The following is a 25,385-nucleotide window of genomic DNA, read 5'->3' on the forward strand; positions in this document are numbered from 1 at the left end:
GAATGAGAAGACCTGGCTCACAGTCTCTGCTCTAACTTATCCCAAATGTGTTGTATCAGGTTAAGGTCAGGCCAGTCGAGTTCCTCCACACCAAACTCATTCGTCCATGTCTTTATGGACCTTGCTTTGGGCACTGGTCCAAATCATTTGGTGAAGGGGGGATTATGGTGTGGGGTTGTTTTTCAGGGGTTGGGCTTGGCCCCTTTGTTCCAGTGAAGGGAACCCTTGAGACATCAGCATACCAAGGCATGTTGGACAATTTCATGCTCACAACTTTGTGTGAACAGTATGGGGATAAACCCTTCCTGTTCCAACATGAATGCGCACCAGTGCACAAAGCAAGGTCCATAAAGACATGATTGAGTGAGTTTGGGATGGAGGAACTTGACTGGCCTGCACAGAGTCCTCACCTCAACCTGATAAATAGAGCCTTTGGGATGAATTAGGGTGGAGACTGCGGGCCAGGCCTTCTTGTCCACATCAGTGCCTGACCTCACAAATGCGCTTCTAGAAAAATGGTCAAACATTCCCATAGACACACTCCTAAACCTTGTGGACAGTCTTCCCAGAAGAGCTGAAGCTGTTGTAGCTGCACAGAGTGGGTCAACTCAATATTGAACCCTATGGAGTAAGACGGGGATACCATTAAAGTACATGTGCGTGCAAAGGCAGGCACCCCAATACTTTTGGGAATATAGTGTATCTGTATACAACCCTGTATGTGTACAAAGCCCAAGATATTCACCTGTGTCATTACATTTTCTGAACGTTTTCTAACTTCATTTTGTATTGTTGGTTGTTTTTTTTCACAGAAATAAAGAAAGTTAATAAATATTCTTGTGTTTTTTTTTTTCTTTCTTTATTGTTGTTTTTTTTGGTTTTTTTAATTACAGGGTGATCATTTTAAATGGATCTTTTAATATACTAATATGTTTTTTGTGCATTTTTGTAGCTGAATCACCTAATGCAGATGATAAATGAGGTGTCATAGCCATTTTGTATTAAAATATGTATATTTTATCAAATATAAAATATGTAATGGAATTCAGCCAAAACCACTGGGCTCATAGAGGAAAAGTAAAAAGTTTATTAATGTGTGTGAACACTATTCCTGATGAAAAGAGAGCCAATACACACGCTCTACCAGGAGCATTTTTACTGCATTACATTAGTACAGCTGTGCCTTGAAAGGGTTGTAAACCCTTGCTGTTCTATGCATTAAGGTGAAAAATATTTTTTAATGCAGCAGCGCCCCCCTTATACTTATACTTATCTGAGTCCCAAAATTTGCGTGACAGGAACGAGCAAACCAGCTGCGGCCGGTGTCTCGTGTCCTGATTGGATAGATTGATAGCAATCAAATCCAATAAGGCGGGTGCCGGGGTCAGGGCCAAATAATAAATTTGGCGGCTATGGAATGCCGAATAATGGACTCAAGAGCGCACCCGCAAGGTAACCCCTGGGAGAGCGCTTCTCCTAGGGCGTTATCTGATGTGGGGAGAAGCTGCGAGAGCCACCAGGGGACCCCAGAAGACCAGGTTCAGGGCTACTCACAGTGGAGGTAAGTATGATATGTTTGTTATTTAAAAAAAAAAAAACCTTACAATCACTTTAAGCCTAGTACTAGTTAGTCATTTTCATTCACCACAACGGGCTTAACAAAAAAAAAAAACCTCACAGCTCAGAGTCACTGTACTGATGTTAGTACAGCGACCCCCCTGCTGTTCTGTTGTATTCTGACAGGGGGACGCCCCCCAGCCAGAACACTCCAGTCAGCGCTCTTAGCCATTGACTGACAGCGATGATTTTTCAGCCAAGCCCCTTCGACAGAAGCCGGCCATTCCGTCTACTTCTGTGGACCGGCTGCCTTACACACGAGTCGAATTTTAGACGGTTTCTATTGAACCTTTGGCCTGTGTGTACGGAGCTTTATCAGTTAAGAGAATGTTTTTTTAGGACAGTTTTCAGCACATTTACCGTCCATTCACATCAGCGGGCATGTGGTATAGTGAGCATAACCTGTGCATGCGTGCTACAATGTGGTATTACAATCCATTGCAGTGCTTGTTTTTTTTTTCTAAGTTTTAATAAACTAACTCTTAATTTAACAATGTTAACAATAACAATTGTAATGTGCTGGCATGCATTGTGCTGAATACAAATGCAGCATTTCTATATTTTACACACCAAAGCACTAGTGTGCATGGATAGCGATTATTTTTGCAGTGTCCTTGTGTTGATCAACTCAGATCAATGCAGCTCAATGCACCAAGTGTGAACAAGCCCTTAGCCCAGGTTCACACTCAGCTGAATTCGCATGATTTCACTCCTGCATGTGAGTCCCAATTTTGGCGGCGATTTCACAGACATCTGTGCAGGTTTCTGCACAGATATCAATGAAAATTGCACCCCAAAATCGCAAAAAGTAGTACAGAAACTACTTTTTTAAATCGGCGCCGCAAATGCCGATTAGATTGCCGCCAATTTGACATGCGATTTGACATGTCAAATCACACCAGTGTGAACCAGGGCTACATCTGAACACCAGAAATGGTTGCACCCCATGCATAAATATTATCATACCATACCATACCATGACAATAAACCTGCATGCATTCTTCTCCAACTCCCCAAAAGAACCTGTTTCATGACACTGAATCAATAAGCTAAGCATATAAATGCTCATATAGAACCATCAGTTCAAATGGTTGACAGTCAACAGTCCCTTAGGACTTTCTCCCACTCACCCAGGTAACAGCTTGGTGACTTCTCTATTTCTTGGCAGTTTATCCAATTCTTAGCCCCCATAAACACGGTCGGACATTCCAACAACCAAATCCGTCGGATTTTGTCCGAAAATGTTGCATACATACAGTCGGACAAAGTTGTCGGAAATTACGATCGTTCAGAACGTGGTGACGTTATTTCGTTACGACGGGACTACGTTCAGGCTAGTAGCCAATAGCTTTGGTGTAGGAATTTGATCTGAGCATGCGTGGCACTTTGTCTGATCGGGATTCTCTACACATGATCGGACAAGGTCCGATCGGATCATGTTGTCGAAAAATTTTTATAGCCAAGCTGGAAAACTTGGTCCGTCGGATACTCCGACAGAAAACAGTCCGATGGAGCCCCCACACGGTCGGATTATCCGACAACATGGTCCGATCGGACATTTTCCGTCAGAATATCCAACCGTGTGTACAAGGGCTTAGAGGATCTGGCATGTACACAGTGTTATGGCTATTTTTATATCTCACTTAAATGATTAACGATACAAGAAATAAGTGATTAAACCTCTGTCTACATAAGAATAAAAATGAACGATAACAGTGCGAAAAGATAAACAATTACCTTTATTTATACAGAAAAGAAACTTTAGAATAATTAGAACTTATCATATAACTCAAGTGATGTTACAAGTACAGAGTTGCTTAGGCTGCCAAGATAATTTAGGTCATATGGTTACAACAGACATACACTTTCAATATATTTATCAATATTTCAAGATAAGTCCTAAGAAAGAAATAATTAGAAATAGAAGAGACATAATAAAAAAGCAGAGAGAGAGGAGAGAGAGAGAGAGGAGAGAGAGAGAGAGGAGAGAGAGAGAGAGAGGAGAAAGAGAGAGAGAGAGAGAGAGAGAGGGGGAGAGAGAGAGAGGGGGAGAGAGAGAGAGGGGGAGAGAGAGAGAGAGATACGTTACACAGACTTCCGGTCTCCTTCCATGGTCTAGAAATCAAGAGAGAGATCAGCTAATTCTAGCCCTATTTTATATGCATTCTGGGCCAATCAGAAGATGGAACGCACCCATTGGCTCTGAGTTTACATCAACCTCTGATTGGCCGATTCTCAAGTCTACATGCTGATTGGTTCAGGATGGCTCACACTCTGATTGGTTATAATTTCAAGCCCAGTTAAGCATCAAACCTCCAATGCCTCTATGAGCAACTTCCTTTGATCTCTGACCCTGCCAGTTCCGACTTAAGACCGGTTTAATTATCTCTGGATTTACAACCGTCAGCCCTCTTTGATACAACATAAATTAGCATTTAAAAGAGGCACTATATCTGAAATGGCCATCTCTGTGAACAATAGGGTAACTTAGATACTGTACAAACAGCAGACCAACAGGTTTGTGTGTTTGAGATACCAAGAACAGTAAATATTCTAGTATACATGTTACACATATATATATATCCAAAACAGGGCATAGTAAGTTAATTGGTCCTCACAATGGCTTTCTTTTAAGCTCTTTGATATAAATATTATCCTTCAAAATCGCTACCACAGTTCCCCCTGAAGTTCATTCTTGAACTGACACCCTGCTTCAGTGATTTTGTACCCACCCACAACAGCCCAGAAGCCCCAATCCTTCCCCACCACCACCACGGCCTCCTCTGTCTTTCTTGAACACGCCGCAACTCCTCCATGTAGGCTTGAGACAGCCAAAAGAAATCCTGGTGCCCTTGAGACTTCCCATCCAAACCATGAGTGTCTGTACTGCAATGTTTCATCGCCCCTCTGCCTTGGAAGAGCGGAACTCCAACATTGAGAGCGGGATCCTGACATATCTGGTCCTGTAACGGTTGCTCCAATTGTATCGGACCACGAGACAGCACTTTTCAGCATGGTGAAGGGCAGTTCAGGAGAGTCCTATTTGTTGCACATTTGTCTCAAGAGATGACTTGTCTCAAGGATGTCTTCTGGTGGTGGTTGGGTGAGCCTCCGGACAGTCGTGCATGAATGCAAAAAAACAACAACAAAAAAAGGTAGAATGTCAGTGTACAGATAGTGGAGGAATGCCAGACAGGAGCAGCGGGTTGGCCATTGAGACCCAATACTTATGAGGGGTGCAATGTGGACGAGTATAGTGGGCTCCCCACAGGGAATAGAGTCCAAGCAACAGCCAGTATCATCCATGGCCCTTGATGGTAGGGATAGTCAACACTGCCTGTTATTGCCAGGTCCCTGGGTTCACCACACCTGCTCGCGGTGCTCAGGTTAAAGCAGGAAGTAGAATTACATTAAGTAAGGCAGAAATGGTAAAGCCTTCCAATTTACAGCTCATCTCTGCTATTCAAACAAGAGTTCCAGAAGACAAATACATTTTACTTTTAAAGATATAGAAGAACATTATCAGCTAATTGACTGGTATCATCACTTAAAGTAATTAAAGATAAGAATATGAAATAAAGAAAGTAGGAACAAGAAAATAAAATAAACAAAAAGAATAAAAACACATACAGGTTTAATGCTACTTCAACCCAGATGTCAAAGAACATTGAATCTGCATTCATAAAAACCCAACCGAACAATATATAACTGTCCTGAAAAATTATTACAAAGTGCCCTGAAAAATGATACATTGCCACTGTTACCGCAGCAACTTAGCAAAAAATTAAAAAGAGGAACAAAAGAATAAAAATAGGTGACTCCTCTCCCATATTAGTGATCAACAGGTGAACCGGATCACTGTCACAAAAAATTTACAAGTCCGGTACAAAAAATATAAAAAAAAGGAGAGAATAAAACAATGGTTGCCAAAAAAACTTTTAGAATTTAGTCAAACCCGACTGCAGTTTGTTGCTCAAATTGTCTTAGAGGCTTTTCCCAAAATAACAAAAAAGAAAAAAAATATATATAGTTCAAGGGTCCTCTTTTAAATGTGCATAGTACTCTACATCAGTCTCTTAATAGCTACCCACATCAGGACAGCAACAGGGTGGAGTTTACTAAAAGCTGTGGCCCTAATAAACTTTTCCCATTAAGAAACCTTATTTGGATATATTTAGATTCACCTCTTTTGATTGTGAGCTCACCCAAATCATCCACTCCACTCCTAAGACATCCTGATTTCCAGCTCTCTTGTTACCTCCTCCCATGCTCAACATCAAGATCGCTCCAGAACCTCTGGAACTCCACCATCCCCGTATGTCCAGCCAGCACCTACCCTGAGCACCACTAGGTGATCCCTAAAAAAAACTTTTATTACGGGAAGCCTATCCCGCCTCCACCTAAAATGTTACCTCAGCCAGCTCCCTATTCCCAGCCGCTATTATTTTTGTACCACCCTCTTCTCCTTAGATCATAAACCCCTTGATCAGGGCCCTTCTATTTACGCCCTGCACAGACTGTTGGCACTAAATTTAAATCTAAATTCTGTTGCCCCAAACCACCCAACCACCCAACTTTTAACTCCTCCCGAATCCCAATGAATCCCAATGGAAGTTTCAATAGGGGATGTCAGATTTTTTTTATAAAACCTTTTCTCTGGGGTAATAGGGGTCCGCCCTTGTGTCCCTGCTATATCTATTACCAGAACAGGGGAAGATGTGCAATAGACTCCCTGAGGTAGTGTACCATGCTGAGAACAGTTCAACCCATATAGCAGCATATAGGGCATCACTGGACATTCAATACCAGCACCAATACCCTTGTCTCCAGCACTCATCAGTACCAGTCATCGGAGGCTGTCCAGACTCAAACCATCAGAACAAGATGGACTCCAGGGTGTAACACAGTAGAGTCTGATAGGATAGCACCCAGATTGACCACAATATCTGCACAACGTTCCATCCCTGCCATTAGGGATGCGAACAGTGCAAGTTAGATTTTTTTTCCATGATCCTGGAACGGAGTCATTAACCAATCTATTACGACTCATAGGCAACCTGGATACTACCCCCTGCCTGCCTATCCTTGCAAAGTGATGCTGGACAGAGCAAGTTGGTTTTATTAACCCCTTCCCTGATATGTAGTACAAGACCTCCCAATGTGGTCCAGAGTATCTCCAGCTCCGTAGTGTTATAAGGTACCCAGTGCCCCACCTCCAACTCCGAAGGCAGTCTCCCTTAACCCTCTCTTTTATCCTAAGTATGGGAAATGTTCTGAGTACCCGAATTGAAACCACCTGCCAACAGGTACACCTTCTCCCTCCTTTATCAATTTGGTAATCAGACCATGTTATCCTTCACTGATACAAAACAAACTTTCCACACTCTTTAGACCGGACTCCCATGAATGACAGGGGCATAGTGCAACATTGGGGCACTGGTCTTCTTGGCACGCAGGCCATACACTAGGACAGGGAGGACACAGATAGGTATTAACTGATGAGAATACAGCATACCCACACATATATCCAAAGTGAGGGTAATTGGAACAGCCAAGAGCACCCCATACAAACTTCCAGCACAACTTTTCTCCAGACTGAACCCAAACTATACAATACGGGGCCAGACCTATACACTTTCAACTTGTATACAATCTGGCATATAGTATGCAAACTACACATCTGCAGGTAAATCGCATGCAAGGAAATTGGAGAATAAAAATTGCATAATGTATATCCAGCTCGAGGAACTGTTGCTACCCAACACAACTTGCCAACAGGCAAAGAAAAATCCCTTCCAGGACTAAGGCACTGAGATCATTGAACAGTAGTAGGTACACAAGCCGACCGGTGTTCCTTGAAACACACCAATATTCATTAGGTAATTGATAACAAATAGAAACATCAAAGCAAACAAACAGGAAACTCTAGGAAAAAAAAAATAGGATTGCATGGTGACACAGAAGGAAACAGTTGTGAACTGCACTTGGGGACACCCAGATAGCTAGGCACATTAACATACTGTAGCCTAAGGCAAAGAGCTACACTTGCAAAGAAAGCACTGGCTGTGTGTATCTAATTACAATGACAGCAGGGGGGGGGTGAAGCAGTCTTTAACACAAGTCTTGTGAGATAACATCTAATTAAATCCATGGAACTACAAGTATCAACATGGCTAATCAGTGGTGCAAAGAAACTCGTTCATACCAGAGCTTCATACATGTTGGATCAGAACATACCACACCCACTCAGGTAGTCCGAGACACAGCTGATTGGGCTAACAAATAGAAGCCCCCACTAGATATCGGTGCTGAAACCAGGAAAAATAAAAAAATTGTCTATGGTGATGGTGATATTCTTTGTTCTGTAAGCCAGGAAACCCAATTATTGAATCTGAGGGATAAAAACACCAATAAAATAAAACATTCAATTTTTCTCGCCTGGAAAAAAAATGGTTATATACCTGTGATAAGACATTAGCATGTGAAACCAATATACATCACATTACATAAATAGTGCACTTTTTTAAAATACCCCAAAAATTGTTGAGCTCAACTCATTAATATGTATTACTTAGTACATATTAATACCACGTGGATTTTTGTTTTATGGTATACCAATAATTCCCCCCAAAAAAAATGTATTCACCATGGTGAGAGAGAAAAATTGGCAACTTGTAATAAACCTTCTAGCGGTTACCAATTCATCTCGCAGACCTGTCTTTTCTGGAAAAAACAAACACAATTTAGTAAATGCACCTTTTCAGTTCATTAGTACAAGTCTTGGCTCAGGTCATTTGCATGTCAATACAGTTTGCTTTACATTTTCACTGACCTGGTCAGAAAGAAGGGGGGTCATTTGAATGGGCTGTCAGCAGCTGTGAACAAACTTCACAGGACACATCAATATTGCATACTCCACACCCCCACACTCACAAAATTAGGTCAAAGATGACCTCTAGATATCACACCTATTAACATGTTTTCTATCAAAACCTGTACTTCTTGTTAAACCCATAACATCTGTTTGGTAAGTTTGAAATTCTTTCCGAGATCCATCCCATTTCATTCGCCCCTTCTCCGCCTGTATGGGGGCAATAAAAAACTCTTACCTTCCTGGGATTTATTCTTGCAGAAACACCAGGAATGGAACATTGTTGGTACATACCTTAAGTATGGAGGATGTCCCCCTGAACTCAGACATACCCAAATCCCTTGCTCTGTTATCTCCTGGGCAGCTGAAGTCCTATGGCCGTGTCATCTTAGTGCGATGAGCACAGTACAGATCTTCCCATACATTAAGTTTCTTACAATACCTCTTTACAGTCCACCGATCCCAATCTTGCATAACCCAAGGCCCATATTTATCTATCCTCTCTTCCTTTTGGGGTCACGTGGTAGGGTTTCTCGGGCTCTGCGTACAGAGAACCCGGCGCTTTACCTTCAGAGCGGTTATAGGCGGCGCCTTCATCACTATAACCGGTCCCGCATCTCCGATTATTGTACACGGCCTGTGCGGGCTGCTAGCGTACTACTCCGAATGTACCCACGGTTAGACACCCTCTTTGAAGTGATTCGATTACCCATCCTTTATGGCCGATGGACCTTGATTCCCCCAACCTTTTTACCGGTTGTCTTTACCCCAGAGGTAGCTACTCTCTGGCCAAGAATTGGGTTGACAGGCCCCGCCCCTGTCATCGTTGCTGCTTTTTTTTCACTACTTGTCAGAACAGTTTGTTTCCCTGTTCTGACTATAGTCCTTCAAAAAATTTAGCCTGGAGATTATCCAAACTATAATAGTTCAATCTCCCCGTGGACTTTTCTGAAGTATTCCAAAAGAAATGCTTAACAAAAGGTTATTACTTCTATTATCTCAAGAATGTTGAGCACAAACTTGGATAATCAGGAGCCTATGCGCGCTTGTAGTACAGGAGGCCGTTCACTGAGGCACACCTAATTTCAATATGAATTGTAGCATTTACAATGTTTACAGGTCTAATTACAAAGCTTACCATCCACAGTTAGCAGTTTACTAAAAGACAGATACATACTAGGGCTAAAACAAAAAAAAATCAATCGACTAATACCTTCACAGATCGATCCATCGGCCAGTAACATAATGGGGTTAAAGAAACAAAATCGAGCCCTCTATTGTACAAAAAAACAACACTTTCACAGATCTACAGTACAAATTAACCCCTTATAGTAGTGACTATCTGCTCCTCCTGCACCACAAAGGGCCGTCCCTAGCCTTCTCCTTTTTGGTTCAACACACTTTAATGGAGAGGCTGCAGAAAAACATGCAATACGCCCCTGCAGCAAGCCGTGTGCTAAAAGAAAATGCAAATCGCAGCAAAATCGCATGCATGAAAATCAAAAACGCACAGCAAAAAGCACTGCAGAAACAGATCAAAAGCAAACTGCATAGGCCTGCACCAAGCTCCATGTTGGCCACACATATCAACTCTCAGGCGAGAAAACATTGACGAAAAAATCCATGTGCATTCGCTGAATGTTTGAAATTTAACTTGTTTTTAACATCCTGTTTTTAAAATCAACGTAATTTCTGAACGAAAACCACACACAAAAAAATCCTTTGGCCAAGAAGTTCCCTGTTCTCTCCAAATCTTCCCATCACTGTAGTTGCAAACAAACATTGATCCGACCCCCATCAACGGTCAAAAACAACTTAACCGAACGCTCCCAAAATGACATCCTTCTTGACGGAAGAATTAAACAGTAAACACAGTATACATCCTCTGTCTGCCACTCTGTTCCCTAACCATATAGATGGTTATTTACATTCACCACTGCATAGAAATATTTAAGAACAAACCGCCTCTTTCTTCAAACCCCACATATTAACCAAATCATACACCATGCTTTCCCCCAAGGCTATCAACCAATTAATCGAAAAAATAATCGCCCAACCAATCGATTATGAAAACAATTGTCAGTTGCAGCCCCAATTTATACACACAAGATCATTCCGTGCAATTTAGGCTCTGTTTCCACTAATGCAACTTGCCATGCGACTTTGGACACAAAGTCGCATTACAAGTCGCAGCCCATTGATTTCAATAGCACCAGTCCCAATTTATGCGACCCAAAGCTGCAATGGCTATGAAAAGGTACCTGCAACACTCCTATGCGACCCCGACCCAGAGTGTAAATTTGGATCAAAGTTGCATTCAAAGCCACACCAAAGTCACCCCCCACAGTCACTCTAAATCATGAGACTCTGGAGTTGCACAAGTGGAAACACAGCTCTATGCCCACCGGTGTGTGTCTCCATTACAACGATTGGCCTAATCTCATTCAAAGGGTCAACTGAAATTGCTTTCTGGCAGAGACACATCCTTTTCTCAAAGATTCCAAATTTCACCATTATTCGCACGTATAATTTCATTTTATATATCCACATTATTCAAAATCAGTCTCATTAAAGTATTAGTACAGACAAAAGGTTATATAAATATAAACAATGTTCAAAAGAAGCTTGTTAGTTTGATGGTCCTACAGGGAAGACAGACATACAAACAATGACATAAAAATCCTTACCGTTTCTGGAGTTTGTCTTGTCCTCCACATACAAGATCCCAATTCGCTCAAACGTTAAGCTTCCTCACACAAGGGGCACCATCTGTTATGGCTATTTTTATATCTCACTTAAATGATTAACGATACAAGAAATAAGTGATTAAACCTCTGTCTACATAAGAATAAAAATGAACGATAACAGTGCGAAAAGATAAACAATTACCTTTATTTATACAGAAAATAAACTTTAGAATAATTAGAACTTATCATATAACTCAAGTGATGTTACAAGTACAGAGTTGCTTAGGCTGCCAAGATAATTTAGGTCATATGGTTACAACAGACATACACTTTCAATATATTTATCAATATTTCAAGATAAGTCCTAAGAAAGAAATAATTAGAAATAGAAGAGACAAAATAAAAAAGCAGAGAGAGAGAGAGAGAGAGAGGAGAAAGAGAGAGAGGAGAGAGAGAGAGAGAGAGGAGAGAGAGAGAGAGAGGAGAAAGAGAGAGAGAGAGAGAGAGGGGGAGAGAGAGAGAGGGGCCGAGAGAGAGAGAGATACGTCACACAGACTTCCGGTCTCCTTCCATGGTCTAGAAATCAAGAGAGAGATCAGCTAATTCTAGCCCTATTTTATATGCATTCTGGGCCAATCAGAAGATAGAACGCACCCATTGGCTCTGAGTTTACATCAACCTCTGATTGGCCGATTCTCAAGTCTACATGCTGATTGGTTTAGGATGGCTCACACTCTGATTGGTTATAATTTCAAGCCCAGTTTACGCATCAAACCTCCGATGCCTCTATGAGCAACTTCCTTTGATCTCTGACCCTGCCAGTTCCGACTTAGGACCGGTTTAATTATCTCTGGATTTACAACCGTCAGCCCTCTTTGATACAACATAAATTAGCATTTAAAAGAGGCACTATATCTGAAATGGCCATCTCTGTGAACAATAGGGTAACTTAGATACTGTACAAACAGCAGACCAACAGGTTTGTGTGTTTGAGATACCAAGAACAGTAAATATTCTAGTATACATGTTACACATATATATATATCCAAAACAGGGCATAGTAAGTTAATTGGTCCTCACAATGGCTTTCTTTTAAGCTCTTTGATATAAATATTATCCTTCAAAATCGCTACCACAACAGGGAGCAAATACAGTGGAATTTATACAGAGTGTTGTAGACATTCATTCAAATTTTGTTGCTCCACCACACAATTGCTGGTGTGGGTGGTAGATTGTTGTGCCTTGGGGAACATATACAGTACATGATTGTTACAGTGGGGGAACGGAAGTAAAGCTGGACTGTTCATACTACAGATACACTGTCCTCAGTGCACGTTTAGTCCCTAGCTAGCTAGGACACGTTTGGCTCTGCAGCCTACAGCGTTGTAGCAACCAAAGACTCATCCCTATTTAGCTGCCAGCCAGGAAATACTCTGGCTGACAGCTGAAAGTAAAAAAAGTGACATGGATGCTGGCTGACATCATTGTCCAAATATAGCCATTTGCCCTATTTGGGTAATGGCAACAGCATCCGACCCTATGTTTACTTTCATCTGTTCACAGGGAAATCTCGTGGCTGGCAGCTGAATGGGTCTGTAGATAAGTCATCAGTATCTATGATGCTGGTGAACACATAGCCTCATAGCAACCAAGCCAGCACAAAATGCACAATTTTGAGTACTGGCACCACTCTGTATGGAAAACACTGTCGGCTGCCTATTAGGGCTGTGTATGTCTCCCGTAGTCCCAATACAATGCTTGATTTGCAATTATGAGTGTGAATTGTTGGTGCCTTTTACCCAAAAGGGAGTCACACCCAGGTGGTCCTTTGCTTGCTACTGTGTACATTTCGGGACTGGATGGCCTAAATTGCAAATCCTTCTGGGTGTCCAGAATTGAGCTTTAAATAATAATTGCCAGTTGCATGTAATGTATGTATTAATGCCGCTAAACAAAATCAAATTATTATACTTGTTCTGGTTTGGTATTGCTGTCAATACCAATAATTTTCCAGCATTTTTGATTTTGTGTCATCTTTGTTACATTTACAGTAACTATGTTTTTGCCATCTATATTATATCTTATTATCTTGTATAAAAATGGTGAAAGTTGTTATATGCCATCTTTTTTGCAGCAAAGCCAAGAAATTGGACACTTTCCTGGGAAGAAAAACCAATTGGAAGCACCAAACAAGCCCAGCACAAGAGCTTATAAACGAGCTGCTAAAAAGGTTACACAGTACTATTTTAATGGAATCTCTGCAGGAGAAACACAGATTACTTTACATATTCTCAGCATGTTCTAGAGCAGTGTTTCTCAACCTTTTTTCAGTCATGGCTCTTTTTACATTTCTGAACAATCCTGAGGCACCCCATTTTAAAATGTTAAAAACTAAGCTAATACTTTTACATAATGCAGAAACATGCACATTTGTAGGACACCCAACGTTAGCAGTGATTTGTTCTTCCAAAGCAAATAGACCTTTGCACACTGGTACTGACTAGTATTCCAATGTTTCTCTTCTCCCTCAGTTTCTCTCCCTCATTCAGCTAATGTGACCCCAATGCTCATAAATAGGGGCAAACAAGGATGATGTGCAGGTGTCCGATGTCCTTCTTATCAACCGATGATGTCAATGGTTGTTAGGACACTAACAGCTAGAAGGTTGTAATGGTGCACAATAAAAACCTGTGGCTTTGTGTAATTAAAAGGCAAACTTTAACCACCCTCTGGCTTGTATACAATGTTTGGGCAATTTCTAGGCATTTTGCCAAGGCACCCCTGAAAAAACCTGAGGGCACCCTGGTTAAAAAAAAAAAGCTTTTCCTGGTGCCTCCATGGCAGCATACCTGTGATAAGCTCTGCCCCAGACTCCTCCCCTCAGGATAGTTAATACATTATAAAAGTGAAAACCATAACCCCCATTAGTTTGAATAGTGGTGATGTGTATCCTTGCCTCTGCTTCATGCAGCTTCCGTTTGGGTTCATGCCTCTCCCAGACGCAGTTCCTATCCTTCGCAGTTCCTATCCTTGGGCTGCTAAAAGTGCTGTTAAGGTGGGGAGCCGATTCTGAAGGTCTTTTGGGGCAACAGCTGTCTCCTGTCCAAGAGCATTAGTTCTGCTTATTGGTTTTGGCTAGTACCACAGCTAACTCTTACTGCTGCCATATTTTGCATTTGTAGGTTCTTAAAAAACAAAACTCCTTTCTTGGTCTTTTATTTTTCTCTATCCTGCATGGCTTTCTTTGGGTCCAGTGACGTGACACCATCTCATCACATACTGGAGGGTATGTATTAAAGACTGCTGTAAGGATGGGGCTCTTAAAAATTGGATGTATTCACCAGTATGGGCTGTTTAACATTCAGCTTGATGCAAGTCCCCGCTGAAACATAAGGCTTTGACCGGTGAAAAGCAAAAGTTGAGATAGACTGGCGTCCCTCGTGCAGCAGTGAGCGCATGGAAGCGAGCGCACTACCGTCTTCTCCCTTTGACTGGTCGCCGTGTTTCCGGAAATCATGGGAGGATCCGAAGCGGCGCGGTCTGCCTTATGGCGCATGCGCAGGAGCCTGACTCCTCAGGCGTCATATGGTTTGAATCAAAGACCTTACCGTTTTTCCCTCACTGCAGGTACTGAAGGGGGGTGGGACCTTATGTGGGATCTGTATCTTCCCCTCCTCCCCTTGTCCTACTTTAGTATGGGGGGGAGTTAGTAGAGCACTCTGCATTCGATCTAGCAGGGTTTTTCTCGGAGTGCTCCTGGTTCCCTAAAAAAAATTCTCTCTGGTGAGTAGCTTCTTTTTGTAAAAATGTTATAAAAAAAAAGGAAAGGAAGTAGTATAAGGTTTATTATTATAGTTTTCTGGAGCTTTAGGTATGTTTTAAAAGGGAAAGATTGTCTCTTACCTTTCCTTTTCTTATTTTGGTAGTCTGTTTACACTTTTCTCTGCTGCCTGTTACTGCCTACCCCACAGTAATGAGTCAGCCACCTTTTGATTAAGACCCTCGCTTTTTAGGTAAGGACATACACATTAATCTTGTGTTCCTGAAGAAAAAAAAACAAAAAAACATTTTCCTTTTTTGGATTTCTTTTTTTTTTGGAATTAAAAGAGTGCTTTACGCTGAACGTTTGTTTCAGCCCTATGCGCCAATACAGGTCTAACAAGACTTCTGGTCGCTACAGCGGTCATTCCCAGCCAAGATCCAAACACAGACATTCCAGTGAAAGGTCCACATCTAAGAGACACCGTTCATCAAATTTTCCAAGACAGGAAAGCTCTGAGAGGTGTCAAGCTGGCGGGGCTGTCCCTATGACAGATATACTGGTCTGCAAGGCAAGAAATTAGTCAGGGACTAGGTGGCATTTATGTCAGTCGCAAACACCATAGGGGTCTGGACTGAGGACATAGAGGTGGCCATTCGGAGAGTTGTACCAAAGGAAGATATCAGAGACACTGGGGGAGCTCAAGAGGGCTATGTTGCATATGATTATGGCCAAGCGGGACCTATGGCTGAAGCCTTGGGCTGTTTATGCATCCTCTAAATCACAAAGTTCCCTGTCACGAGAAGGTCTTAGTTGAGAAGACATGCTCCCAGGTGACTCGAGTCAGGGTATTCTTCCTTAGGAAGGAGGAGGTCAGACGTTCAAGTTTTTCCTCGAAAATTCATTCCTCCAGGAACAGGAATGTCTCACAGTTCCGTCAGAACAGATATCCTAGATTTGGTGAAACACTCAAGCCACTGTCTTGAAATCTAGTAAGCAATGGAATCTTCCCAATCCCCAGAATGTGGCAAAACTGTTTTGTTGCAGAGCCACCTTAAAACATTTCCGGTTGGGGCCAGATTGAGTTGATTTTCTGGGGTCTGGTCCAGTCATTGCAAGGATTCCGGAATGGTATTCACCATCCATTTTGGGCATTCCTGGACTTCTCAGTCCATCCCCTGTAAGTTTGGTTTCCTGGGCAAAGTTTGAGTCTCCCTGCAAGGGCAGGAGACTCAAAGGGCTCTATTTATCGCTTTTGGTTGTGTTCCCCAAAGGAATGGGGTATAAAGTCCGGGAGTGGATTTGAGTCCTCTATTTCTCTTCATTCACTTAAATATCTGCAAGTTGGAATCCTTACTAACGATCATCCAAGTGCAGCCGTGAGTTTTGCATGATCTCAGAAGAGCCTCAAGATGTTTATTTCCAAGGGTGATGGTTGGTCTCGCACCATCACATCTCCAGTTCCAGTGTCTCCCCTTTGACCTCCGCATCTGCCAGTGGGGGCCTTCAAGTCTTCGCTTAAATAGTGATTGTCTTCTTCGGATGCCATTAGGCCTAATGAGCCTATCACATTTCCTTGAAGAGACAATTCTAGGTCCCTCGTCAACCTTGATCCTATTTTCAATGTTTGTATTACTCCAAAAACACTTTAGTTTGAACATGCCAAAAATAGGATGATGTTCTAACCCAGGCTACAAAGATGCAGATGCCTTTATAGGGTTCTCAGGCCTAGCACCTCTCAGAGGGAGAGGTATGAGAGTGTTTCACTTCTTGGTCGGCATCTTATTGCTTCCTCAAACTGCAGCAGCATCTCCTTCACAGGAGAAGTCCTGCTTTCCTCCCTTTCAGAATTCGGGTGGCTAGTAAATGGGGGGGGGGAAAGAGAGTCTTCTCATCCCATCCCACTCATTTATTTACCTAAATGCTCTGCTCATCACGTCTTCCAGAACGGTGTGTCTGGCCACCCAGAGGGGAACAACTATTTTTCAGAAGATCCACTGCATCAGCTTTTTCTCTCACCTCTCGACGTCAGGCTATTTAAGTTGATTCAGGACCATGTCATTCTGAATCCCGATACTGCCTTGGGCGCATTGGCTCCTGAACTTTTTGTTTTCAAGGAGGCTTCTTGTCACAGTGGAAGAGATGATACCGGAAGACATGGGCTGCCTATCTAGCCATAGTGGGCTGGGGAGTTCATCTACAACAGAGGCTGGTCCTTTTTTGCTTGAACAACAGGGCGGCAGTGCCATATATGCAACGACGGGGTACTCACAAAATCCCTTTTATTGAGTTGAGTGGGGGAACCTGCTGGTATTAGGGGCAGTTTACCTTTCAGATCACCAATAGGAGGAGCCAGGTCATCTGTTCTGGAATCGGCAAGACAGCAGAGAGTGGTCTCTTCGCCCCTAGATATTCAGCTGGGTCATGACTCTCCAGGGTCCTCTGGAAGTTGTTCTCTTTGCCCCATCGATGGAGACCAAGTTATAAAGTTTACTTTTGCACCTGCCTCGCTCTCAAGTGAATACGGAATATACCCTCTTGAGTCCTTGGCGGTGCAGGCAGCCTTTGCAATTTTCTCCAAACCTCCATTCAAGGTTTTTCCTTGAATTGTTGCAGGAGCCAGTCGAAGTGGTGGCAATGCTCCCCTTCTGGCGAAAAAGGCCACGGTTTCCCCGGCCATTGGATCTTGGGGCCTCAAGATTCCAATTCTACCGCCATCTTCTCTCTCTCAAGAGAGGTTTATTCACTCAGCACCTCACAAATTGATCCGGCATGGTTGGATACTGAGGGAGAAATTTCCAAAGCCCTAGGCTGCTCAGCGAAAGTAATGTCAACACTTGGAGGCCAGAAAACCATCCACGAATTCTGAGTCTGGAATGGATTCAAATTGTTTGCAACTTACATGTGTTCGGCTCTCGCGGGCCCTTCTCCCTCACTCCTCTTGTACAACCAGGCCATATCCTTGTCTCAGACCAAGTTCTCTGGAGGCTCAGGTAGAATCTATTACTATAGCGACCCAAGAGAGATGGGGGAGAAGATTTGCCTTTCATCCAAATTCTTTGAAGCAATTAAGAAAATTCGACCACCTGTGAAGTTTGCTTTTGCTTCTTGGGATCTGTCCTTTGTCTTGGGTTGTCGGATGGCTCAGCCTTTCGCTCCAGCAGAATCCTCCCATCAATGGCACCTGGCGCATAAGGCTACATTTCAGTTGCGGTAACTTCCGAAAGGAAGGCTTCGGAAGTACAAGCCTTTAGAGGTAGAAGATGTACAAATATCCTTTTCCGGTTAAGAGTGGAACTGCAGACAGAGCAAGATTTTGTCCCCAAGGTACCTTCCTGGGCTACTCTAGGTCACAGCCCATTGATCTTGATGTCACTCGTTCCTATCTATGCACCTTTGAAATTCAGCAACTTGAAAAAGGTGCCTAAACTTTGGGAGACGCGGCCCAAGAGGGTGTTTCCCGCATGGTCAATAAGTGTGACGACCCTTTATGGGTCATCAAGATACGTTCGGGGCTTGGCCTGCTAAGGGATAAGTGTCGCGAGACCAATTTAAGCCCATGCTTGATGGCGGCCAAACCAGAAGAGGGAATAAATGGTAAAAGCCCATAGTTAAATTCTCATACACCTGTAAGAAAATCCTCTTTCCTGAATGGTGCCCATTGTCTCCTTGGTATCGTCCGGCTACCAGGAAAAGTTGACACTCATGGCTAAGCAATATAAGCAAGTGGATTTACAGCAAATTGACAATAAGAGAGACAAGGAGGTAGCTCACTTGGAAGCTTGGGTCCCACTTACCCTTCCAGTTCCATGATCAGGATCTTTGCAAAGTTTGGTCTTTTCCAGAGTCCTAAGTTATTTTGCCTACAGCACCCTGCATCAAGCATTTTGTTCATACTCCCTTGGGGTGAGAACAGAAGGAAGGAAACGGCCTCAGAAGTGATTGCTTCCTGTATTTGTAAGCTGGTTCAAGGGTGTATAGGGCTAGAGGGTTGGATCCTCTAGCAGTTAGAACCAACTCATCAAGGGCAGCTTCTTTGTTATGGGCGACAACGTCTCTCTGGAAACAATGGACAGAGTGGCTACTTGGAAAATCTCAGTTCACGTTCATACGATGTTATAGTATTTGATCCAGGGGTACTCTCCTCAGTGGAGTTTGGAAGGGGGACAATTGAGTCAGCTCTTTTGAGTCCTTAATATATTTTTTAGTTATAAGCATTTCCCTCCCAGTTTTTTGGTAGCTATTTATTTTATCACAGGTATGCTGCAATGGAGGCACCAGGAAAATGGAAAATTGTATCATACTTACCGATATTTTCCTTTCCTGGTGCCTATCCATGGCGGCATATTGCCTCTGGGAGAGGCATGAACCCAGACAGAAGCTGCATGAAACAGAGGCACACATCACCACTATCCATCAGGTATGAGGAAAAAGAGAATGCTAATGGGGGGTATGGTTGTCACTTTTATAATGTATTAACTATCCTGAGGGGAGGAGTCCAGGGCAGAGCTTATCACAGGTATACTACCATGGATAGGCACCAAGAAAGGGAAATTACAGTAAGTATGATACAATTTTCAATTTTTTAGATGATATTTATAGTTCACTGAAATGTAGCTCCAGCCCAAAAATAAAAAAAATAAAAAAATAGATAGAGTAGGCGTGAGTTAGAAGATCTAGCAGACGTGTAATGCTGTGAAATCGTTGGGAGATTTCTCTTTACTTCTTTTTTCATGAGCCACAAAAAAAAACAAAAAAAAAAACACCACATCGGGCCCCGTGACAAAGAGTGGTTACACATGAAACAGGTTAGATTGTAATGTAATTTTTAACATAAAAAAAATGTAACCTCTGTGTTCAGACATTAAAGAAATAAGCACCCAGCAATAATTTGTTTATCACAAAGTAAAGGTATATAAAAAAATCCATGTGAGTCCATACACTATAGTTAGCGTATAAGGAAGGATCCCAACACCAGCTTCAGTATTAAAAATGAGTGCTCACAACACCACAGTGGTGAGGCCAATCAGCTTACCAGATGGTGTAGCCTCTCAGATTAGAGTGGGGTCTAAAAACGCCCTGGTTGGTACTCAAAATCTCCAGCAATGGTATAAAGCAGGGATCCTCTGGAACCCAATAATAACCTCAACACATGGGAAGCAGTAAATGAGAAAGCTGTGCCTTTAAATATTTCCCATGGGTTCCACATCTCGTAATTACCACATGCATCCGCAGATACCATCATCAAAGCCATTCAGTAATGCACCTATACATAGCAATAAATGTGCATCAATCAAACCATCAAAATGGCCACAATGTCCAGCATGCTGAACACACATCACAAGTCCCGCCCTACGTGTTTCATCACAATCTGAGGTAATTTTTGTCTCTATGTGGGATTTCAAGTAAAGCTTAAGTTAACTGTGCAGCAGTCCGTGCAGTTAGGGTAAATATGTACATAAAGGTGTTTTGTAAATATACACACACAGTATCTCACAAAAGTGAGTACACCCCTCACATTTTTAAAAATATTTTATTAAATCTTTTCATGTGACAACACTGAAGAAATTACAGTTTGCAAAGTAGTGAGTGTACAGCTTGTATAACAGTGTAAATTTGCTGTCCCCTCAAAATAACTCAACACACAGCCATTAATGTCTAAAGCGTTGGCAACAAAAGCGAGTACACCCCTAAGTGAAAATGTCCAAATTGGGCCCAAAGTGTCAATATTTTGTGTGGCCACCATTATTTTCCAGAACTGCCTTAACCCTTTTGGGCGTGGAGTTCACCAGAACTTCACAGGTTGCCACTGGAGTCCTCTTCTACTCCTCCAGGATGACATCAAGGAGCTGGTGGATGTTAGAGACCTTGCTCTCCTCCACCTTCTGTTGAGGATGCCCCACAGACACTCAATAGGGTTTAGGTCTGGAAAAATGTTTGGCCAGTCTATCACCTTTACCCTCAGCTTCTTTAGCAAGGCAGTGGCCGTCTTGGGGGTGTTTGGGGTCTTTATCATGTTGGAATACTGCCCTGCGGCACAGTCTCTGAAGGGAGGGGGATCATGCTCTGCTTCAGTATGTCACAGTACATGTTGGCATTCATGGTTCCCTTAATAAACTGTAGCTCCCAGTGAAAGAAGCCCTCGTGCAGCCCCAGACCATGACACTTCCACCACCATGCTTGACTGTAGGCAAGACACGCTTGTCTTTGTATTCCTAACTGTTAGAAACCATGAATCAGACCGAGACAGAAGTACAATTAAATCACACTTGTTTATTAAATAAAAATAAAAAGGTAAATAGAAAAAGCGTAGTCAAAGCATAGCCAGAGTCCAGTAACTGGATAGAGTAGTCAGCCAGGCCAAAGTTCAATAACCAGATCGGGTAGTCAGCCAGGCCAGAAGTCAGGGATCCAAGTAGAGCAACAGCAAGCAGGATAAGGAGCCAGAAGGGATGTCAGCAAGCCAGTCTTTAAACAGAACCGCAGGAGATGGTTTCTTGTGAAGTGACCAAGGCGAAGGCAGAGGTGAAGTGAGCTGGACAGCTTTAAGTAGGCAGGTCAGACGAGCATCATCAGGAACAGCTGGTAACTGTGGAGAGAGATGAGAGCTGGCAATTAGCCGACAGCTGAGCAGCCAGCCCAGAGACGGAAGGGCTAAGCCAGCAATGACACTAACCTGGTTGCCCCCACACATGCTTGACACCATCTGAACCAAATAAGTTTATCTTGGTCTCATCAGACCACAGGATATGGTTCCAGTAATCCATGTCTTTAGTATGCTTGTCTTCAGCAAACTGTTTGTGGGTTTTCTTGTGCATCATTTTTAGAAGAGGCTTCCTTCTGGGATGACAGCCATGCAGACCAATTTGCTGCAGTGTGCGGCGTATGGTCTGAGCACTGACAGGCTGACCCCCGACCCCTTCAACCTCTGCAGCAATGCTGGCAGCACTCCTGCATCTATTTCCCAAAGACAACCTCTGGATATGATGCTGAGCACTCGCACTTAACTTCTTTAGTTGACCATGGTGAGGCCTGTTTTGAGTGGAACATGTCCTATTAAACAGCTGTATGGTCTTGGCCACTATGCTGCAGGATCTTGGAAATCTTCTTATAGCCTAAGCCATCTTTATGTAGAGCAACAGTTCTTTTTTTTTTCAGATCCTCTGAGTTTTTGGCCATGAGGTGCCATGTTGAACTTCCAGAGACCTGTATGAGAGAGTGAGAGCGATAACAGCAAATTTAACACACCCCATTCACACCGGGGAGGAAAAAATGGCTAATTGGTCCCAATTTGGACATTTTTACTTAGGGGTGTATTCTTGTTGCCAGAGGTTTAGACATTAATGGCTGTGTTGAGTTATTTTGAGGGGACAGCAAATTTACACTGTTATACAAGCTGTACACTCACTGTCACATGAAAAGATATAATAAAATGTTTACAAAAATGTGAGGGGTGCACTTTTGTGAGATACAGTATATTATATATATCTATATATATCTATAATATGATACTCTTTTCACTGTCCCTTTTCTTGACTTCACTGCCTACTGTTGGAATCCTAAGGAGTCTTTGAGAACCCCATTGATGGACCAAGTGAGAAGTGTTCACTTCACTAAGCAGTGATGTGTGCACCTAAAGGACCATTTCACATGGCAGCTCGAAAGAGAAAAGACTTGGGAACCAGCATATTAGTATTTGAGCAATTTCCATTTTTTTAAATTAAATTAATGGGGAAATTGGCTACAAAGAGGGGGAGTTTTTTTGGGTTAGGGAGTGTGAGGTCTAGCCTAATTGGTGGAGATCCACACTCTGAAATGTTAGGATAAGTTATTGCATATTCATGACCTTGTGTTACTGGGACATCAAATGAAAGAAAATTTAGCAGTTGTCAGTAGCTTGTAAAGAGTAAAGGAATTTCCCACAGGTGTATGTTAAAGCAATACCCCAGTCAAAAAATATATTATTATATTATATCAGCTTTTGCTTTACAAGAGTAGGTATCTATCAGTTTGTCCTACATCACAAATCCCAAAAGTAAGGGGTTTATTTTAATTTAGGACAGTGTAGAGAACTGTGACAGGACCATGACAATTATTCCTTATTTGTCCCCTGGTGCCAGCTATACATGCACTGATAAGATACCCTGAAAATGATTTAGCCTTTTGATACTCATCTGTCATTTCTTGTTTTCATTGTGAGGAGCAGTTGCTCACTTGAGAAAGTGCCAGAGAAAGCCCTAAAATTGTAGTTCATTTTACAATAGCTCAGAGGTGACAGAGTGATTATATAACTCATAAATGTATTTTTATTTGTGTTTTCTTCTAACAGAGCCACCAGCCCACCCCTGGGAAAAGAAAACTCCCTGATACCAAACGCTTTTGTGATGAAGACAATAACAAGAAAGCAAGATCCACAGAGGTATCTAGAACAATTAGGTTGTTAAATTGGCTAGCAATCTGTAAAATCACGTCCCAAAAAAAAGGTACCTGGTTTACTGCATGGCCATATTTAGTCAATTCCATCTCCATCCCTTTATTTACAATTCTGGTGGCAGCCCGGGGTATGTGGGCAGGTCGTGTGCTTTTTTTTTTTTTCAACAGGTGTTGTTCATCATGATTGACTGACTGATATCGTCATGTGGCTTTTTTTTTAAATGAAGGACTTGCCAAAGTGTGTAGTGTGTTTAGTTACTCTTAACCTTTTTCTGTAAATGAGTAGGGTTACTATGTACTCCTTACTCATTCACTTGGGGAGGCTGATTTATGGGTCCCCTTATTTTTAAAGGGGGCTTCAGGATTCCAATAAGCCCTCAGCCCACAGTTCCCTTTCACTAGGGCTGGGGTTGTGGGGAAGAAGTTCTCATCAACATGGGAATAAAGTGTTTTGCCCGTGGCAAGGTACCCTTCCTATGCTGAGGGTATGTGGAGTGATATGGTTCATGAGAAAGGGAGGCATGCTCATCTCCCACCTTTTGTGGACAGCCAGGCTTCATGCTCATGATTTATTTTTTATCATGTGGGGTTGTTCCTTAGAATCTATAATAGACCCTCTTCAAGGATAAGGGTTCTTGTATCAATGGCAAACGTGTCATTAGACATTGTTTTGCTCATTGGGATCTCCGATGAGTAATACATCTAATACATCCAACCTGACCAGATTTCTTTAAATTTCTCTTGTTGGTCTCTAACTATGTGTATCCACCATTCTCCTTCCATCTGGGGTCCAATACCATACCAATTTATACAGTTTCTTAGACATGTGAGCTAATGGAAATGGTATGTGTTAGTCTGATCATCCTAAGAAACTATGAGGGGGTGACATCCTGTCCCAGCTCTCTTTCACATTCCCTGATATAGTAGGGGACGGATGTGGACTATACGCTGAGCACTTATACATTTGTGACAAAAGATGCTTAGATTCTGGGAGATTTACGCATAGGGATTCAAAGGTGTTAAGCATATTGAGAGATCGTATTTGGGGCTTTTTATTTATTTAGAAAGACTGCTATTTGGCAATATCTCCAGGTTGTACAGGGAATAGTCCCAAAAAAGGAGCAAAACAGAGAGGTGTGACAAGGTGCCCTGTGGGGCAAATATGTCACAAGCAACTTTCCTATCTATGCCCCAGGAACTAAAGAACCCAGGTCCTTCTCCTGGTGAAAACCAGGGATAGGCTCCTAGAGGCACCAGAGGAGACGTCTGAGGAGCATATTGGCCCAATATAATTAATTGGTCCCAAATGGTCAGGGAGGTAGGATAAGGGTTCAGGTATGATTTTTTTACTTTTTCCTATTAGCTGAGAAAATGGTCAAAATTAATTTTAAAGTGGTTCTAAAGGTTAAAGGTTTTTTTTTGTTTTGTTTTTTCACCTTAATGTATTATTTGTATTAGGGTACAAAACCTTTTAAAAGCTGCTCCCCCCCAGCCCCCCTATACATACCTGACCCCAATCTCGATCCAGTGTTGTGCTCGAGAGCAGCAGCATTGCTCTGTCTCTCTTCTCACTTGCTCAGACACAGCAACTGGAGCCGTTGGCTACTGCTGCTGTCAATGAAATCCTATGAAGACGGAGGGACCAAGCCATGCTATGTGTGTCAACGGAGTGGGAGTGCATCCACACACGTGCCCCCCCATAGTGAGCGGTTTCCTATAGGGGCACTTGGAAGGGAGGAGGAGCCAGGGGCGCTAGCAGAGGACCCCAGAAGAGGAACAAACCATTGCACAAAGCAGGTAAGTATGAAATGTTTGTTTTTTAATAAAAAAAAAAGTAACCTTTACAATTACTTTAAAAGAGAAGTATTTTTTTTTCAGAATCATATACCTCCCAACTATTGATGTTGAGAATAAGGGACACTTTAGGGGAAGAGTGACCTGTGGCATGTGTAGTGTGTCGCAGCAAAAGTGGGCATGGTTTAAACGTGGGTGTGGTTAAATGTTGATGGCCGGGAAG

The 25,385-nt window shown here is 42.5% G+C and overlaps 1 protein-coding gene across 4 annotated transcripts in view; it reads left to right on the plus strand.

Moving 5' to 3' along the window:
* The window catches only part of LOC143960307 (uncharacterized), a 233,298-nt gene that overhangs the window by 62,617 nt on the left and 145,296 nt on the right, over window positions 1-25,385 (plus strand). For 2 of the 4 annotated variants that reach the window (XM_077468748.1, XM_077468746.1), the window contains exons 4-5: window positions 13,310-13,405; window positions 23,262-23,354. In XM_077468748.1, the coding sequence (XP_077324874.1) occupies window positions 13,310-13,405; window positions 23,262-23,354 (189 nt within the window). The remainder of the gene's footprint in view (window positions 1-13,309; window positions 13,406-23,261; window positions 23,355-25,385) is intronic. The other 2 variants (XM_077468749.1, XM_077468750.1) reach the window with 1 other exon arrangement.

This window comes from Lithobates pipiens, unplaced genomic scaffold (assembly GCF_037356315.1).
Source record: "Lithobates pipiens isolate NorthernLeopardFrog02 unplaced genomic scaffold, aLitPip1_a1.2 Scaffold_8, whole genome shotgun sequence".
Lineage (NCBI taxonomy): Eukaryota > Metazoa > Chordata > Amphibia > Anura > Ranidae > Lithobates > Lithobates pipiens.